This window comes from Bufo gargarizans, chromosome 4 (genome assembly GCF_014858855.1).
Source record: "Bufo gargarizans isolate SCDJY-AF-19 chromosome 4, ASM1485885v1, whole genome shotgun sequence".
Taxonomy (NCBI): domain Eukaryota; kingdom Metazoa; phylum Chordata; class Amphibia; order Anura; family Bufonidae; genus Bufo; species Bufo gargarizans.
In genome coordinates this window covers 106,299,772-106,320,662 of record NC_058083.1, presented here as the reverse complement: position 1 = coordinate 106,320,662, position 20,891 = coordinate 106,299,772, and the positions used below count along the sequence as shown (strand labels likewise).

The 20,891-nt window shown below is 45.0% G+C and overlaps 1 protein-coding gene across 1 annotated transcript in view; it reads left to right on the top strand.

Moving 5' to 3' along the window:
* The window catches only part of ANKMY1 (ankyrin repeat and MYND domain containing 1), a 52,565-nt gene that overhangs the window by 13,411 nt on the left and 18,263 nt on the right, over window positions 1-20,891 (top strand). Inside the window, exons 5-8 of the mRNA XM_044291374.1 lie at window positions 1,111-1,327; window positions 8,433-8,597; window positions 11,389-11,558; window positions 15,342-15,513. Of these exons, the coding sequence (XP_044147309.1) occupies window positions 1,111-1,327; window positions 8,433-8,597; window positions 11,389-11,558; window positions 15,342-15,513 (724 nt within the window). The remainder of the gene's footprint in view (window positions 1-1,110; window positions 1,328-8,432; window positions 8,598-11,388; window positions 11,559-15,341; window positions 15,514-20,891) is intronic.

Here is a 20,891-nt window from a genome sequence, read left to right as displayed (position 1 = left end):
TGGGCTACATGCACACGACCGTATGTGTTTTGTGGTCCGCAAATTACAGCTCCTCCAAAAAACGGATGACGTCCGTATGGCATCCGTTTTTTTGTTTTGCGGATCCATTGTAGCAATGCCTATCCTTATCCGCAAAACGGACAAGAATAGGACATGTATATTTTTTTTGCGGGGCTACAGAACAGACATACGGATAGCACACATTGCAATAAATGGGTCCACATCCTATACGCAAAAAAAAAACGGAACGGACGCGGAAACAAAATACGTTCGTGTGCATAAGGCCTTGTAGAAACAAGTTACCGTAGTAGCAAAGTGGATGAGATTTAAAGGGGTTCTACAGTTTGTTTTAACGGATGATCTATCCTCTGGGTAGATCATCAGCTTGTGATCGGCGGGGGTCCGACACCCGGGACCCCCTTTGATCAGCTGTTTGAGAAGGCAGCGGTGCTCCAGCAGCGCCGCAGCCTTCTCACTGTTTACCGCCGACCCACTGACGTCACGACTAGTATCAACTAGCGTGGGCGCGGCTAAGCTCCCTTCAAGTGAACAGAGCTTAGCCGCACCCACACTAGTTGATACTAGTCGTGACGTCAGTGGGCCGGCGGTAAACAGTGCTGGAGCGCAGCTGTCTTCTCAAACAGCTGATCGGCGGGGGTCCCAGGTGTCGGACCCCCGCCAATCAGAAGCTGATGATCTATCCAGAGGATAGATCATCAGTTAAAACAAACTGCAGAACCCCTTTAAAGAGCATCTATCAGCATAATCAACCCTATTAAACCAGGCAAATGATATATTTCCTTTTCTAGGGTGAATACTTGCAAGAATATATAACTTTTTATATTTTATGCAAGCTGCTCATCTCTGTGGCAGATTATGTTCCACTTGGAAATTTTCCGTGGCCTGTGAACGGGGTTGTAGAAGCCCCATTTACATGCTTAGGATGCGGATTACTGTCAGATTTGTCACCCATTTTGGATGGAATCCATGCCGAATCCAACACCTGTGAACCGAGCTCATATTGAACATATAGTGATATAGACATGACCTACCTAACCATGTTAGACTGAAGACCGCTCCTTTTATGTCTTCACGTTCTTATTCCATTAGAAACAGACCAGAACATTTAGACTGGAATATGTGTTCAATTATGGATGATGAACGGGATAAGTTTGGTCCAAAAGGTCCCCGTGAGCGTTCTGCTGAGCAGCTCATTGAGATGTCTGGATTGGGAGATACGGAGACCATTTCTGCTATTCTAAGACATGATCTAGCCCACGTTGATGTGTCTGATAATAGTGGACAGACTGCTCTACATGCTGCAACTGTGAGTAGCCAGAAAGGTTTTCTGTTTTCTACTTCTAGAGGGAACCGATCGTATTGAAAATGCAGTGCAGTCTGCAGGCAGCATGTTATAGAGCAGGAGGAGCGGAGCGGAGCAGATTCACATGCATCATGTGTGGGATTCAGTATAACGCGCCATTTATTCATCGTTCTCTTCTTATTAGTCCAGTGGGCGGTCCTACTCGTTATGGACAGCCAGTCTCATATTCGTGCACACACAGATATAGCTGTCAGTCACAGAGTAGGACCGCCCACTGGACTCCTAAGAGCAGAATGAGCAATTATACATCAGTCTGCTCAGCTCCTCCAGCTCTAGAACATGCTGCCTGCAGACTGGACTGCTCCCTTCAAAGGATTCATTCTTCATATTTACTGTTAATGTGCGTCTGGCATCGGAAGGTTTAATCAGTATTTCAGTAGTTTATAAAATTTCCAACTATTTTATCAAAACCAATTCAAATTTTTGTGATCTACTTTAGTTTTTACATTTTCCTTATGAAAATTGGCACCTGAAGTTCAAGGTTTCTATAACACTTTATTTACAAATGCCTAAGTAGGCAAATAAACCTATCTTGGCCCAAGTCAAATTAATATATCACTTTTATTCGATATGCGTTAAAACCTAAATAAGGACATAGAACGTTGTGATACCGACCATTGAAACAAAAAAGTAAATAGAATATTAAAACCACAGCCACCAAACCACTGTTGTTGACATTGGCTTAGTAACTTAGGAGAAAAGAGGGGGGGGGGGGAAGAATGTGCACAATCCCTACCCCTAAATACGTGAGGGGGACTTAATTGCCCTCCCACGTTAGCACTTTATAACTGCAGTATGATCTAATTACCTTGCTTACGCATCTGCTACATTACCCCTGAGGAAGCCAGTGTAACTGGCGAAACATGTCGGGGGGCAGAGCTAGGTTTTAATGTGCAGTCACCTCTCCACTGTGTAGCTTCTATGAGTAGTCCGGATGGATTACAGGCTCACCACAGATAATAATTGGTAGCTTTAGGAGAAGTAATAGTGTCATCCAGGCTTGGATTAATAGGCAGGAGATAGACAGTATCTATATCTGCCTGGGTGTGCTGATGGTACAGGTCGCACACCAGCACACATATGTAGCAGATGCGTAAGCAAGGTAATTAGATCATACTGCAGTTATAAAGTGCTAACGTGGGAGGGCAATTAAGTCCCCCTCACGTATTTAGGGGTAGGGATTGTGCACATTCTTCCCCCCCCCCCCCCCCCCCCTCTTTTCTCCTAAGTTACTAAGCCAATGTCAACAACAGTGGTTTGGTGGCTGTGGTTTTAATATTCTATTTACTTTTTTGTTTCAATGGTCGGTATCACAACGTTCTATGTCCTTATTTAGGTTTTAACGCATATCGAATAAAAGTGATATATTAATTTGACTTGGGCCAAGATAGGTTTATTTGCCTACTTAGGCATTTGTAAATAAAGTGATTAATTAACCTTGCCCTAGTCTGGTCCTAGAGTTATATAGGTTTCTATAACACAGGCATGGCCAACCTGCGGCTCTACAGCTGTTGTAAAACTACAACTCCCACCATGCCCTGCTGTAGGCTGCTAGCTGTAGGCAGTCTGGTAATGCTGGGAGTTGTAGTTTTGCAACAGCTGGAGAGCCTCAGGTTGGCCATCCCTGTTATAGCAGTTTACAATCCGCACTCGTGCACCGCTGACATTTCAGTGGTATACGGATGCCACTGCGGGGCTGCAGGGGGCGCTGTACTGGTAGGAGCACACATTGCTGCTTCTGCTTGCGCCTACTTCTCAGTGCTAAACCTGGCACAGCACATCCAATGTGGTATGCGAGGCTTTAGTGGAGTGGACACAAGCAGGAACTTGTGCACTATGCAGAGCTCCTGCCTGCACCCACTCGCTAAGGGCTCTTTCACACAGGCGGATGCCGTGCGTGGAATCCGCTACGTGAAAGAGCCAAGCCCCGATCCGGACAGCAGAGACACAGAGACATGATTAATAGTGCTCTGTGTCTCTGTGACCTTTTTACTACAAAATCACAATGGGATAAAGTTGTCATTGTGATTTTGTAGTAAAAAGATCACAGAGCGGCACGGAGCATTATTAATCAGGTTACTGCTCCGTGTCTCTGCTGTCCAGAGCGAGGCTTGGCTGTCTTTCACGCAGCGGATTCCACGCACAGCATCCGCTTGTGTGAAAGAACCCCAACACATCTGTAAGGTTCTCCTGCATTGATGTGCTACGCAGAGCCTTTAGCGGGTGAGTACAGGCAGAGCTTTGCATAGCACATTGTTGCTCCTGCTTTTGCCCGCTCCACTAAAACCCGGCATAGCACATCGGATGTGCCATATCAGATTTAGCAGAGCATAGCAGGAGCAACGATGTGTTCTCCTGCCAGTACAGCGCTCACTGCAGTGCAAACCGTAAATCCATACACTGCTGACATGTCGGTTTGCAGATTCAAAAGCACTGTAGACACCTGTACTTTAGGTGCCCATTTCATAAGTAAAACAGAAAATTTAAGAAATACGGTATTTTGCAAAAATATTTTTTATAACATTTAGAATAAGTTTTCATAAAATAGTTGGAAAGTTTAGGTACACTTTAATGATATCTAGGATTGGCTTGGCTGTTCTGCAAAAATATTCTTTATAATAGAATGACCACAAAACATTGCATTAATGTATAAAACTTTGTAATATACAATATTACAATTTTATATATAATAAAAAATGACCCTCTTTCCACTTTTCAGCTCTCCCCCTCTGCTGTCAGCTCACTCCTCCCCCACCTCCATTCTTCATAGACTTCTAAGGGCAGGAGCAAACTGATGGAGGGGGAGTAAAAGAACTAATGTAAGTGGAAAAAGAGACATTTTTCTCTGATAAGATATATTACAGCATTTTTATAGTCATGTGTATTTCTGATTTATGTAAAGTTGTATGAAAAGTTAGTGACCAATTAAGTGTAATGTACTGCCATATTTCTGTGTACCAGTACATTATTTGTATGCATATTGTGAGCAGATATCTGCCAGGGTATATTCACCCGTAACACCCATTTTTGAATTTATCCCAAAATATTCTAGAGGAATAACTAAGGAACTGCACAAAGCCGAGTTTTGAGAAAGGAGGATGCTGCAAATTTGTTACTTCATGAAATAATTTACTGAAACAAACATGACAGAGAGATGAGAGATGGCTCCTCTGTAAAGGCTGTATTACACTGGCCGATTGTCGGCCAGATCATGGGTAACGAGCATTTGTAGTTTGCCGGTGGTAGATTGTGCTGTGTAATCACACTCTGCTGCATGGGGACGAGCGATGGCATTAGTGACTATGGAGGAGATCGCAGCATTTAATAGCAGCGGTCTCCTCCGCTAATGAGTAAGCAATTGCCAGGAAGGAACGCTTCCCTCCCAACAATGGCCTGCAATTCTTTTAGTCTAATACAGCCCTGACAGGGGGTTATTTACTAACAGAAATACGTCTATATTAGGCATTTTTATGGCGCAGATCGCGGCACAAAGGTTATTTGCACTGCAATCTGCAACTTTTCCCCACTCACACTAGGTGTAAAAAAGTGGGTGTGGTGTCATTCATCATTTTTTATAGGGATCGACCGATTATCGGATTTACCGATATTATCGGCCGATATTCAGGATTTTGAACACTATCGGTATCGGCATCTATTTTGCCGATATACCGATAGTGTATGGGGAACACAGATCGCGCTGCTGACAGCGCTCTCCGTGTTCCCCTTAGCAGCACAGGGGAGAAGGAGCAGTGTCTCCTCCCCCTGTGCTGCCGCTGCCGCCAATGTAAGGACAGGAGACAGGAGGAGGGGAGGAGCTATGGCCACTGCTCCACCAATGAAGATTAATCTATCATTCATTCATATACAGGAGGCGGGAGCTGCAGGATCACATAGCCGGCTCCCGGCCTCTATGAGCTGTAGCTGCGATCTGCGGTAGTTAACACCTCAGGTGCCGCGGATCGCAGCTACTGCTCATAGAGGTCGCCTCCTGTATATGAATAAATGTGAGATTAAGCTTCATTGGTGGCGCAGTGCGCCCCCCCAAGCCCCCCAGTATCAGACATTGGTGGCGCAGTGCGCCCCCCCCCCCAAGCCCCCCCAGTATTAAGCATTGGTGGCGCAGTGCGCCCCCCCTCCCCCCCAGTATTAAGCAGTGGTGGCGCATAGGGCCCCCCCACCCCAGTCGCAGTGCGCCCCTCCACAGGATCCCCTCTCCCTTGCTCCTCCGATCGGAGCCCCAGCAGTGTAATGCTGGGGCTCCGATCGGTTACCATGGCAGCCAGGACGCTATTGAAGCCCTGGCTGCCATGATAAGCTCCATGCTGCTGTGTGCACAGAGCACACAGCAGCAGGGACAGTGTGAGCTCCTATTCACCCTGATAGATCTCTATCAGGGTGAATAGGACAAGGGTTCTAGTCCCTAAGGGGGCTAAAAGTTAGTTTAAAAAAAAAAGTTACAAAAAAATAATAAAAACACCAAAATATTAAATATAAATGAAAAAGAAAGATTTACAAAAAAAAATATACACATTAACAATAAACATAAATTTTCAGCAGATTTGTGGGAATTTTTTATTTTTTTTTCAAAAATGAAAATTCCCAGAATATCGGTATAAATTATCGGCTATCGGCCTGAAAGTTCACAAATTATCGGTATCGGTATCGGCCCTAAAAAATCAATATCGGTCGATCCCTAATTTTTTATGCCTGTTTTAGGGTCCATTTACACATCCGCAATTTCGTTCCGCAAAATTGCGGACCCATTCATTTCTATGGGGTAGCACGATGTGGGTCCGCAATTCCATTTCCGAAAAAAATAGAATATGTCTTATTCTTGTCCGCAATTGCGGACAAGAATAGGCATATTCTATTAGTGCCGGCAATGTGCGGTCCGCAAAGTGCAGAACGCACATTGCCGCTGTCCGCGTTTTGTGGATCCGCAAAACACGTTACGGACGTCTAAATGGAGCCTTAGGTGTAAAAAATGGTCTAAATGTACGCCAGCAAGGATGCTGGTGTAAATTTAGAAGCGGCGATGGATCCGCTGAAGTTACATAGAGGCCGGCGCCTCTACATAACATCGGATCCACTGCCAGCGCAGGGTTTTAGATGCCAGTCTTAATAAATGACCCCCAAAGTGTCATAAAACAACCTGGGGGCCGTACTGCCAATATTACAATGGTGAACGGTGCTGAGGTTGACAGGAACATTTACATCCTATAGACTTCACAGTCAGTATTACAGCATGGAGCAGGAATGAGCTGGAGGGACTCTATCAAAAGGTGGATTATTACGTTGCAATCATTGGGCAGATTATTGAAGACGAACGTTCCTGAAATCTGCCCGTGTAATGGTGCAGCCATTACACGGGCATCGGGTGATCCTAATGTTCATGCAGGCACATAAATTAAGCAGCAGTCTCCTCCACTGGGCGAGCAGCCGACTGTCGGGAACGTTTCCTTCCCGACACTCTGCTGCTCATCTGCTGGTCTAAATGCACCTTAAAGGGGTATTCCGGGAAAGTAACTTCCTTTTTGATAAAACGACATTAAGGCTGCAAGCTGTGACCCAACCAGAACCCGTACCTATACATAGAACCAGAGCTTCATTTTACCTTGCAATCCACTTGTCTAGCTCCTGTGTGAGCCTGCAACACACACAGAGTATCATGGCGCCTGATCTTCCCTCACAAAACTACAATCCCCACAATCCCTAGCTCTCCTGCTGTGAGTGTTGATGATTACAGTCCGGTCACGCCCCCGCTACTCAGTAATCAGCAGCACACTGACACGCCCTTTGTTTCACAAGACATTTAGCTACACACTGAGCATGCTCGACCTAACAGGGCGACGCCATGGTAATGTATGAGTGGGTAGCAGAGGAAGAAAACTACTTTTATAACTACTGAGCGGCAAATATGTGAAATGTACATTATATTAGGTAATTATTGATGATAGATTGGTGTAAAACATAAGTTATATTTATGGTAACCGGAATACCCCTTTAAAAGGCTATTTTCACACCAGCGTTTCTACTGGATCCGTCATGGATCAACAAAAACGCTTCCGTCATGATAATGCAACCGTCTGCATCCGTTATGAACAGACCCGGTTGTATTATCTTTAAAATAGCCAAGACGGATCCAATTTCTATTGTGTCCAAGAAAATGGATCCGTCCCCATTGACTAATATTATGAGACATGTGGTGCGGAGAAAGACGGATCCGTCATCGCAGACAGAAAAACGCTGCTTGTAGCGTTATTCTGTCCACGATGGGGACGCAACCAAACGGAACAGAATGCATTCTAGTAAGGTTACTTTCACACTCGCGTTTTGTGCGTATCCGTCATGGACGGACCCGTTCAGATAATACAGCCGTCTGCATCCGTTCTGAACGGATCTGTTTGTATTATCTTTAACATAGCCAAGACGGATCCGTCTTGAACACTATTGAAAGTCAATGGAGGACGGATCCGTTTTTTATTGTGTCAGTGAAAACGGATCAGTCGCCGTTGACTTACATTGTGTGCCAGGACGGATCCGTTTGGCTCAGTTTCATCAGACGGACACCAAAACGCTGCAAGCAGCCTCCAGAGCGGAATGGAGACGGAACTGATGCATTCTGAGCGGATCCTTTTCCATTCAGAATGCATTAGGGCAAAACTGATCCGTTTTGGACCACTTGTGAGAGCCCTGAACGGATCTCAGAAACGGAAAGCCAAAACGCCAGTTCAGTTTTGTCCCCATTGACAATGAATGGGGACAAAACGGAAGTGGTTTACCCCCGCTATTGAGATCCTATGCGGAAAGGGAAAGCGCAAGTGTGAGAGTAGCCTAAAGAGGGAATGCACTTGGTGAATATGCTCGATGTAGATGACTCCTGTACGGCTACGTTTCTGTTTTTTGGGCGTGCCATGGAGGCTCAGCCGCAGATGGCGCAGCACATGTCTTTTCCAATTACACATGAATGAGGTTTGCCTATGAGATCCACTGCCGCTATAAATTATTTCTGACTTGCGATAAAGCACGCTAACAAATCCTCTTCCAGGTAAATGGCCATAATAACGTCATTAACCTTCTTCTTGACAATGGAGCGGACGTTAACCAGAGTAATGACGAGGGACTGTCAGCGCTGTCCTTGTGCCTGGTGCTTTTCTACAGCACAAAGTCATTCTGGCCTAATGTGGCTGAGAGGAATCTCCCCGTGAACAAGGTCAGTATCCTCCCCATGTAGTAGGACATGACAATCCGCATGAGCGCACCCCGTCGTTATCTAAGCCCCTCAGACTCTGCTAATGTGTCCATGTCTCAGACATGTTTTCAATGCAGGTGGAAATATTGCCCTTTACAACATGCGCTATAGTTCTGCTTCTAGCTTGTTATCACTAGCGCCTACGTATCGGCAGCATGTCAACTGTAAAATGGAAATGGTAATATATGCAAATGAGCCTTTGGGAGCAATAGGGGCGTTGCCGTTACACCTAGAGGCTCAGCTCTCTCTGCAACTGCTGCACCCTCTCCATTCTGATTGACAAGACCAGGCGTGATGACATGTTCACTGCCTGGCCCTATCAATCAAAGTGCAGAGGGTGCGGCAGTTGCAGAGAGAGCAGAGCCTCTAGGTGTAATTGACACATTTGTGGATTCAACTTCAATGGGGAATAAATCCACAATAAAATCTCTTATTGCAGAATACCTGTGGATCTGTACCATAATCTGCTGGTATGATTTTTTTTTTTACATTTTGTCAATCAGCAGTTCCCACTTTGCCTGTGACTGTAGAACTTACATATGGGTATTTTACCGTCGACATGCCGCAGTGCTGATTGTAAGTCACTAGGGTATATAGATGTGCAGAGAACATATGGGCAGGAGGGACTGATGACGGACAGCTGCTGGCTGCCAGTCCACTGCCCAGGAGGGTTCAAGGGGCTAGGTAGAGTGGACAGGCTGCAGGGCGGCTTTGATTGGCATTGGACTCTGGGGGTGGGGTTTTGCCGCCTGATAGCCTATTCAAGACACAACTCTTACAGGGCATCTGTCAGCAGTTCTGTACCTAGGACACTGGCTGACCTGTTACATGTGCACTTGGCAGCTGAAGGCATCTGTGTTGGTCCCATGTTCACGACAGCACACGGCGAGACGCTGCCAGAATAAAACTACGACATGTCCAACATTTATTCCGGCAGCCTCTCGCCGTGCGCTGCCCCGCCCCCATTATAGTCAATGGGGACGGAGCGGCAGTCCGGGGGCACACGTGAACTAGCGGCAGGACGGATCCGACAGGCTGTTCACCCGACGGAACAGCCTGCTGGAGGTCCGTGCAGCTAGTGTGAAAGTAGCCTAAACCTGCATGATTCAGTTCTTATTGTAGCATGGGTTCCTGCAGATTTGTGGCAAATCCGACATGTGTGGATCTACTTTTGTAGGATGGAGCAGTGTCTTCAAGAATAATACATTACATGCACAGACACTGGTACACAGAATGCAGACTAGTAGTGCATATTGGGCTTAGGCCTCATGCACACGTTTCATTCCGTGTCCGTTGTTCCGTTTTTCGTGATTTTCTGCGGACCCATTGACTTTCAATGGGTCCGTTGAAAACTCGGCTAATGCACCGTTTGTCATCCGTGTCCGTGATCCGTGATTTCAGTCCGTCAAAAAAATATAACCTGTCCTATTTTTTTCACAGAAAACGGTTCGCGGACCCATTCAAGTCAATGGGTCCGTGAAAAAACACGGAGGCACACAAGATTGTCATCTGCGTTTCCGCGTCCGTTTTTTTCCTATCATTTGCATGGCAAACTTGACTTAGATTTTTTTTTTACTTTCCTTCATGTCTGGTGATCCCCCAAAAATAAAGCAAGACACACGGAAACAAAAACGAACACGGATCACTGAACAACGGAACCCCTTTTTGCGGACCCCAAAAAAATACTGTCGTGTGCATGAGGCCTTAAATAGTGTCTTACATTGCCCTGCCGAGAAATTGCCATACACTGCCTCTTGACTCTTGAATCTGTTGAGAAAGACTACAGTTCTTGTTTCATCTGGTGTTTCAAATTTTAGAAGGATATATACCAATCACTGGATCCAAGCTCTGCAAGCTTCTCTGTCTAATAGCTCGAAATCCGTTTATTTGATAAAAACATTATACAGAAAGTAGCCGATCCTCTTTATACACATCATTTTGTGGCACGTCTCTGTCAGTCACAACGAAATGGTTAATTTGACCTGCACATATTTCATTCCCATATTTATGAATATATTTGTGACGTGAACAGACTAAAGAGTAGAACTTTGTGTCCCTTACGTTGGATTCCACAATGAGCTGTTATCTTCTGACCTGATCCATCCCTTTCTCCGAGAAAATGTACCAGAGCTGCCTTCTCTATTACAGGCAGTACTGCCCCTGAATAATCCCTTCTGGAAATGCGCTTTAGTTCGGGATACTATCACACTGCCCACATAACCCGTCCATGTAGTAGCCAGAGAGTTCCAAATACTGAGAATAGGATATATGATGCCCAGATGCAGTATTTTACCCACATACATAGGGGGGTATTTATTCGGTAATACGTATTATATTAGGCGTATTTTTAGCGCAGATTGCGGCGCAACTAACCATTTTCCCTGCTCACTCCAGGTCTAATAAAGTGTGCGTGGCATGGCCTGTTCGCCTGTTTTAGGCGTAGGAAATGGTCTAAATGTAATCCAGCTAGGAAGCTGGCTTACACTTAGACTGGTGCTGGATGCGCCAAAGTTATGTAGAGGCCGGCCGCCAGATATAGAGTTTATTAAGACCGGCCTCTAAAACGCTGGTCTTCATAAATGTCCTCCGTAGTGCATACCAGGCTTAGGTCATGCAGAGTGTCCAGAGATCCAGTCGGCAGGTGGCTCCACAGAAGTAGCGAAGATGGATATTCATTATTATCACAGTTATACCCACCTTAGATGGCAGATGTCTTCATAATCCTATTCTGACGTCTTATTTACAAGTGTAGGAAGAAAAAACTCACCTTCCGCTGAACAGTTGTGAGAATGAGAGCTGTGCTATGGATGAGAAGGGCACGGAGAAGAATGGTGAAACAGGCCCAGGATCTGGTGGATCGCTCCAAACATCAGATGGTTACAGGAGTGGTGACGAAGCGGAGTTCACCGTTGATCGCCATAGGTATGAGAGGCAACGTCCTACTTGTAAGTGAGATACATATTTAAAGGGGTTGTCCCACTTTTAGGCTATTTTCACACTTGCGGCAGTGTGATCCGGGAACTGCCCGCCGGATCCCCCGATCTGGAAGTGATTTTTTGAGATGCATCCGTATCCGTCTCACAAATGCATTGCAAGAACGGATCCGTCTCTCCGCTTGTCATAAGGACAGACGGATCCGTTTTGCATGCGCAGACCGGAAGGACAAATCCGGTATTCCGGTATTTTTGATGCCGGATCCGGCACTAATACATTCCTATGGGGAAAAATGCTGGATCCGGCATTCAGGCAAGTCTTTCGTTTTTTTTCGCTGGAGATAAAACCGGAGCACGCTACGGTTTTATGTTTTGCCTGATCAGTCAAAACGACTGAACTGAAGACATCCTGATGCATCCTGAACGGATTGCTCTCCATTCAGAATGCATGGGGATATGCCTGATCAGTTCTTTTCCGGTATAGAGCCCCTGTGACGGAACTCTATGCCGGAAAAGAAAAATGCTAGTGTGAAAGTACTCTAAATTGGTAAACTGTTGTTAGTATTAGTGCCAGGGACAGCTGGTCAGTGTGGCTGTTATGCAGCATCTTTACACCAATCAGTCGGTCTCTGTTTTTAAAAAGCTGAAATACAAACTGGCACTGAGCTAATTAGGGGCAATGAGGACTGGCAGTATTCAGACAGTGCTTCTTCTCCCTCTTACATATTAATCACAGTTTGCAAATTTTTTATTGAACATCTATAAGTAAGGCCCCTTTCACACAAGCGAGTTTTCCGCACGGGTGCAATACGTGACGTGAACGCATAGCACCCGCACTGAATCTTGACCCATTCATTTCAATTTGTCTGTGTACATGAGCGTTTTTTTCACGCATCAGTTGTGTGTTCTATATATTCTATATTCTGCGTTTTTTCACGCAGCCCTGGCCCCATAGAAGTGAATGGGGCTTCAGTGAAAAACGCATTGCATCCGCAAGCAAGTGAGGATCCAGTGCGTTTTTCACTGATGGTTGCTAAGGAGATGTTGTTTGTAAACCTTCAGTTTTTTTATCACGCGCATGAAAAACGCATCAAAACGCATTGCACCCGTGCGGAAAAAACTGAACAACTAAACGCAATCGCAGACAAAACTGAATGAACTCGCTTGCAAAATGGTGCGAGTTTCACGGAACGCATCCGGACCTAATCAGTATCCTTCGTGTGAAAGAGGCCTAAAGGAATTAGTTATTTTTGGTTTTCATGTGATGCTACCATATTGTAAATCATGTGCAAGTCACATACTTTATGATGGGGTTGTCTTATATGACCCATTAGGCATAAGGACGTGACTGCCCTCTGTTAGACCACCGTTACACGGTCAGTATTTTACAGCAGTATTTGTTCACGGTTGCTAGGAGACGATCGGGATGGGGACCCGATCTTTATTATTTTCCCTTATAACATGGTTATAAGGGAAAATAATAGCATTCTGAATACAGAATGCATAGTACAATAGCGCTGGAGGGGTTAAAAAAAAATATATATTTTTTTAACTCACCTTAATCCATTTGCTCGTACAGCCCGGCTTCTCTTCTGTCTTCATCTTTGCTGTGTGCAGGAAAAGGACCTGTGGTGACGTCACTACGCTCATCACATGATCCGTCACATGATCCATCACCATGGTAATAGATCATGTGACGGACCATGTGATGAGTGCAGTGACATCATCAAAGGTCCTTTTCCTCACAGATGAAGACAGAAGAGATGCCGGTGTAGCGTTATACTAGCCTACCTCGTGAGATTTCCCTACCTCCTGACTTCCTGTCGCACTGCTAATGACGTTTTGACTATCTGCGCATGCGCAAACCGACAGCTTATGGAAAATCTCAGGGGAGTTGAGCTTTACATCGAGACACTGCGCATGCGCAGGAGGGCCTCAGTAGGGAAATATTACGGCCCAGTGCGCAAGCGCGGTTAACTCCGGCCGGCGCATGCGCAGTGTCCCGGTGTGAAGCTGAACTCCGCTGAGATTTTCCATAAGCTGTCGGTTTGCGCATGCGCAGATCGTCAAAACTCAGGAACGCCTCCTCACGTCATTAGCAGTGCGACAGGAAGTCAGGAGGTAGGGAAATCTCACAAAGTAGGGTAATGTAACGCTACACCGGCTGTGCGAACAAGTGGATTAAGGTGAGTAAAACATTTTTTTACATTTTTTTTAACCCCTCCAGCGCTATTGTACTATGCATTCTGTATTCAGAATGCTATTATTTTCCCTTATAACCATGTTATAGGGGAAATAATACAATCTACACAACCTTGAACCCAAACCTGAACTTCTGTGAAGAAGTTCGGGTCCGGGTACCACATTCAGTTTTTTATCACGCGCGTGCAAAACGCATTGCACCCGCGCAATAAAAACTGAACAACGGAACGCAATCGCAGTCAAAACTGACTGCAATTGTGTACCTACTCGCGCGGGTTTGCCGCAACGCATCCGGACCTTATCCGGACACGCTCGTGTGAAAGAGGCCTAATTTAAGGTGGACAAAATGTGTGAACTACACTACACTATGGATTTCCGTTGAAATCAAATCATGAGCATTTCAGCGTGAATTTCGGGCGAATGTTGGTGAGAGAAAGAGAGGGGGAGAAAATAAGAGACTGGAGAGATAAAGTATGCAGAGACCTCAGTGTCACACGTTGTCCGGCCAGATAGAGTACTTTTGATTCAGCAGAATCTACCCCAATTAAGGGATCATACACACGACCGTAGCCTGTTTTGCCATCCACAAATTGTATACAGATCCCGGCTGTGTGCGTTCCGCATTTAGCAGAACGTCCGGCCCTCTGTAGAACAGTCTTATCCTAGGCCACGGCACGGACATACGGATGCGGACAGTACACGGGTGTGCTGTCCACATCTCTTGCAGCCCCATTCATGTGAATGGGTCCGCATCCGACCCGCACAAAATGCGGATCGGATGTGGAAAAAAAAAACGTTTGTGTGCATGAGCCCCAAGAAGCGTGCCTCTTAATAATCCTGGCACATCCTCAGAAGGTCTGTCTTCCAGAAAATGAAATCTATGCCAGCAAGGAGTTGGCCTAGATTTCGGGGGTAATGTGTTTTCTGATGCACATGTTCTTAAGGGCGCCTTCACACGTGGCAGATTTTGTGGCAGAAAATTCCACGACTGAAAATCGGTTATATTCATTTTAATGGGGCAGCAAGCATATGGATTTCAGCCAGCCTCATAATGGTGAATGGAACTGATTTTCTGTTGCGGAATATTCTGCCACAAAATCGCGTGTGAAGGCGCCCTAAGTGTGACAGGCCATGGAGGTCCCGCCCGCGGGGTGCTACCTACCGCTCACACCTGCCACATTCCTCCCTATGTATTTCCATGGCAGAAATCTGAGGCTGACTGTTGCATACCCCATATAGATGTGCACTTTACACTGACGCACATCTCCACAAGGATCAGTCCTGTTGTTATCAAGTCGGGCTTTCTGCGTGGAATCTACAGCATACAAGTGACCTGTCAGTGATTTCCCACGGACTGGAGTCAGTGCGGGACATGTCCAATGCATATGAACGAGGTCGCATCAACTCCATTCACTTGAAGGTGGATTGTGATCTTTTTAGATGTCAATCTCAGCCCGAAATTCTCACGGAAATCCGGGTCAAATCCAACCAGTGTGAACATAGTCTTAACTAATCTGATCGGCTAGAGGGGCCAGCAACAATTGTATGATGACTTCTTCTTTTGATCTAGGAATAAAAACTTCAGTTCAACCATGAACCTGCTTCTCCTGCGCGGCGCTGACCCCAGTCTCTCCAGTATTCCTATGAATGCACTTTTCTTTGCCATTAAAGCTGCTGACGTCGGCACCGTGGAGGTGCTGCTGCAATGTGGAGCCAGGACTGATGTCCGTTTGAAGACACAGGTAACTCCATCCACATGGAAATTTTTTAAATCTGATTTATCCTGACAAAATAAGAGCCTCATGCTTTTTCTTAAATCCCACCACTGCAGATAGCATAGCCAGAGGCTCCTGGGTGCAATATCTATGTCAGGACTGTTACCTACCATGACTGGTACTGCTGGCCTCCTGTGTGGCAGAGATGCATTGTATACTAGGGGATTTATTCTGCTAGGTGAACGAGGAAATATTTTTTTGATGCCAGGAATGTCTGTATTTTTTATATTGGGGAAATTAAATAATGGGATAAAAAAGGAAATAATGTTACTAATAATAAAGACCAACGTTAAGGGTGGGTCCACATCATGTTTTAGCCTTCCGTTTGACGTATACGTTACAAAAAAAGGATACAAAAAACGCAGCACACCTGCACAGTCCGGTAAAAAAATTATATGTTTTTTTTTTTTTACAATGGAGCTCTGTATGGCATCCGTTTAACGTATATGTTAAAAGGATGGGAAAAATGGGATGTGAACCCAGCCTTATATCCACTATTAATATCTGATGGTAGAAATATTAATATTCATCAGCAGTAAGCTCCGATCTCAGGGGGCAATCTGTGTCTATACCCCAGCCACGCTGGTTCACCCCCTGAATGAGCGTTTCGCTCAGTCGTGGGGTGATCTGCTGCACCTTTAGACAGCCAGATTATTGGGAACGTTTGTAGGAATATTCGTCCCCCATAATCTGCTCGACAATCAGGTCGTGTGAACCTGCCATTACTCTAAATCCTGGGTCTAATTTCAATATGAAATCGGGGGCTAATCTTAGCCCTGTAACGTGAGAAGCATCTTTAATGATCTATTTTACTAGTGTTGGTTCCTTAGACAACCTTACTGGTCATTACACATAAATAGGTTTACCCACTAACAACATTTACCTCCTGTCCACAGGACACGTAATAAATATGTGGTCTCCGGGGGTCCAAACTGATTTCAAGAACCTGGATCTTGTTTCTGAATGCAGAGGTGGCGCGCCTTCATGACCACCGCTCCATTCGCTTCTCCATCTTGTGGTTAGGTGGAAAAACCCACCCCTTAAGGACACGGCCTTATTTCACCTTGAGGACACAGCCTTTTTACACCTTAGGACCAGGCCATTTTTTGCAAATCTGACTAGTGTCACTTTAAGTGGTGATAACTTTAAAACACTTTGACTTATCCAGGCCGTTCTGAGATTGTTTTTTCGTCACATATTGTACTTCATGACACTGGTAAAATGAAGTCAAAAAAATTAATTTTTTGCATAATAAAATACCTAATTTACCAAATATTTTGTAAAATTTGCAAATTTCAAAGTTTCAGTTTCTCTACTTCTGTAATACATAGTAATACCCCCCAAAATTGTGATGTCTTAACATTCCCCATATGTCTACTTCATGTTTGAATTATTTTGGGAATGATATTTTATTTTTTGGGGATGTTACAAGGCTTAGAAGTTTAGAAGCAAATCTTGAAATTTTTCAGAAATTTTCAAAAACCCAATTTTTAGGGACCACTACAGCTCTGAAGTCACTTTGCGAGGCTTACATAATAGAAACCGCCCAAAAATGACCCCATTCTATAAACTACACCCCTCAAGTTATTCAAAACGGATTTTACAAACTTTGTTAACCCCTTAGGTGTTGCACAAGAGTTTTTGGCAAATGGGGATAAAATTTGAGAATTTCATTTTTTTGCTTAATTTTCCATTTTAACCCATTTTTTCCACTAACAAAGCAAGGGTTAACAGCCAAACAAGACTGTATCTTTATTGCCCTGACTCTGCCGTTTACAGAAACACCCCATATGTGGCCGTAAACTACTGTACGGCCACACAGCGGGGCGTAGAGTGAAAGGTGCGCCGTATGGTTTTTGGAAGCCAGATTTTGCTGGACTGGTTTTTTGACACCATGTCCCATTTGAAGCCCCCCTGATGCACCCCTAGAGTAGAAACTCCATAAAAGTGACCCCATCTAAGAAACTACACCCCTCAAGGTATTCAAAACTGATTTTACAAACTTTGTTAATTAACCCTTTAGATGTTGCACAAGATTTAATGGAAAATAGAGATACAATTTAAAGATTTCACTTTTTTGGCAGATTTTCCATTTTAATATTTTTTTTCCAGTTACAAAGCAAGGGTTAACAGCCAAACAAAACTCATTATTTATGGCCCTGATTGTGTAGTTTACAGAAACACCCCACATGTGGTCGTAAACTGCTGTACGGGCACACGGCAGGGCGCAGAAGGAAAGGAATGCCATACGGTTTTTGGAAGGCAGATTTTGCTGGACTGTTTTTTTGACACCATGTCCCATTTGAAGCCCCCTGATGCACCCCTAGAGTAGAAACTCAAAAAAAGTGACCCCATTTTAGAAAGTACGGAATAGGGTGGCAGTATTGTTGGTACTAGTTTAGGGTACATATGATTTTTGTTTGCTCTATATTACACATTTTGTGCGGCAAGGTAACAAGAAATAGCTTTTTTGGCAGGTTTTTTTTTTTGTAGGTTAGATCATGTGGTAATTTTATAGAGAAGGTTGTCATGGACGCGGCGATACCTAATATGTATACAATTTTTTTTATTTATGTACGTTTTATACAATAACTTCATTTTTAAAACCCAAATTTTTTTTGTGTCTCCATGGTCTAAGAGCCATAGTTTTTTCAGTTTTTGGGCGATTATCTTGAGTAGGGTCTAATTTTTTGCGGGATGAGATGACGGTTTGATTGGCACTATTTTGGGGTGCATATGAATTTTTGATCGCTTGCTATTACACTTTTTGTGACGTAAGATGGCAAAAAATTGCTTTTTTTACACTTTTTTTTTTATTTTTTTACAGTGGTCACCTGAGGGGTTAGGTCATGTGATATTTTTATAGAGCCGGTCGATACGGACACGGCGATACCTAATATGTATACTTTATTTTTATTTATGTAAGTTTTACACAATGATTTTATTTTTGAAACAAAAAAAAATCATGTTTTAGTGTTTCCATAGTCTAAGAGCCATAGTTTTTTCAGTTTTTGGGCGATTATCTTGAGTAGGGTCTCATTTTTTGCGGGATGAGATGACTGTTTGATTGGTACTATTTTGGCGTACATGCGACTTTTTTGATCACTTTTATTACCTTTTTTGGGAAGTAAGGTGGGCAAAATTTCAATTTTCTCATAGTTTTTATTCTTTTATTTTTATGGCGGTAACCGCGCGGGGAAAGTAACATGACCGTTTTATAGATCAGGTCGTTACGAACGCGGCGATACCTAATATGTGTAGTGTATTTTATTTTTTATTTTTATTCAGTGATAAATGTTTTTTTTTTTATCTTAACTTTTTTCACTTTTTTTTACATTTTTTTTGACCCAGACCCACTTGTTTCTTGAAGATCCAGTGGGTCTGATGTCTGTAAAATACAGTACAGAACCCTATAGGGTTCTGTACTGTATTATACTTACACTGAACAGATCTATGCTTTTAGCATAGATCTGTTCAGCACCATGGACAGCAGGACGCCTGAGCAGGCGTCCTGTTGCCATGGGAACCTTCCCCGTCTGCCACAACTTCGCAGGCGGGGAAGGGTGAAGACGGGGCTGCCTGGGGGCTCTCTCACTCTCCATCGGGGGGGCTGCAAAGGCACAGCAGCCCCCCGATGGGAGAGGGAGGGAGCTCCCTGACCGATGACAGTTAACCTTTTCCATACAGCGGTCTGTACGGACCGCGGTATGGAAAGGGTTAAACGGCTGACATCTGCACAGATGTCAGCCGTTTATACCAGGGTGTCAGCAATGTGCTGGCACCCTGGTATAACCCACTAGACGCCAACGATTACTCAAGGGGAGGCGGGTGGGGGATCGCGATCCCGCCTGCCGCCCTCCTCCCGCAATGCCCCCACCGCCTGCGACACCCCCCCTGCACCACCCGCCGCCATCAAATCGTGCAGGGGTGCGGGGGGGGGTGAAAATCTCTAATTTAGGCACTCTAAAGTTTCTGATCCCCGCGGTCAGGGACCGCGGGGATCAGAAACTGCAAAAAGCGCAGCAAACCGCAGGTCTGAATTGACCTGCGGTTTGCTGCGATCGCCGACACGGGGGGGGGGGGGGGGGGGGTCCTGGCGTTGTGACAGGATGCCGGCTGAATGATTTCAGCCGGCATCCTGTTCAGATTAACCCCTGGGGCGCCGCAATGCCTATTTAAAGTTAGGACGTACCGGTACGTCCTGTGTCCTTAAGGACTCGGGAAACAGGGCGTACCGGTACGCCCTATGTCCTTAAGGGGTTAAGGGGCATCTGTCAGCAGTTTTGTCCCTATGACACTGGCTGACCTGTTACATGTGCGCTTGGCAGCTGAAGGCATCTGTGTTGGTCCTGTGTTCATATGTGCCCGCATTGAGAAGTTTTCATATATGCAAATGAGCCTCTAGGAACAATGGGGGCTTTGCCGTTACTCCTAGAGTCTCTGATCTCTCTGCAACTGCCGTGCTCTCTGCACTTTGATTTACAGGACCAGGCAGTGAAAGCATCATCACGCCTGACACTGGCTTCTCCTAAAGTCTCGCACTGCGCCGTGTTCTCCAGTATCCTGCGCAGGCGCAGTATGGGAAACTGATGTGCAGTATATAAGAGAACTGCCGGCGAGCCTCTATCCTGTACTGCGTCTCTACTGGATACTGAAGTGGACTCCTTTTAACAAAATATGTCGCCTGGATTGGACTGAAGGCCGCATTTGGGAAGCCCCCTGCAGATCTTTCTCCTACAAATACCTATAGTATATGTAGACAGGCTTCAGATTGTTTTCTGTGGTGATAAGTCAGAATCATCCTGAAATAGTTTTAGCCATCAGCACAGCGATGAATGTCGAAGACGCTGCATGGGGGAGGGATACGGTGCGCCGCTTGCATTGTGTGCTAGCATTGATAAATCCCCATTGTTTCTTAGATTTTGAGCCCTGTCTAGTTTTTGCTTTGCTATGTCTCTTCTTCTGTCCCTTTTCCGTAGCACAATTCTGTGTAACATCGCCTTGTTCATAGACCCTACATGGTCATTAGTAACATGATATGATATATATACAGTATATTTACATATTTAGGCAATAGTCTGATCCCATTGGGCTATATACACACACACACACATATATATATATACCTGCCTGACACCACTGTGAGAGGCTAAGGCTACTTTCACACTTGCGTTTTGGCTTTCCGTTTCTGAGATTCGTTCAGGGATCTCACAAGCGGTCCAAAACGGATGACTTTTGCCCTAATGCATTCTGAATGGAAAAGGATCCGCTCAGAAAGCATCAGTTTGCATTAGTTCAGTCTCCATTCCGCTTTGGAGGCGGACACCAAAACGCTGCTTGTTGTC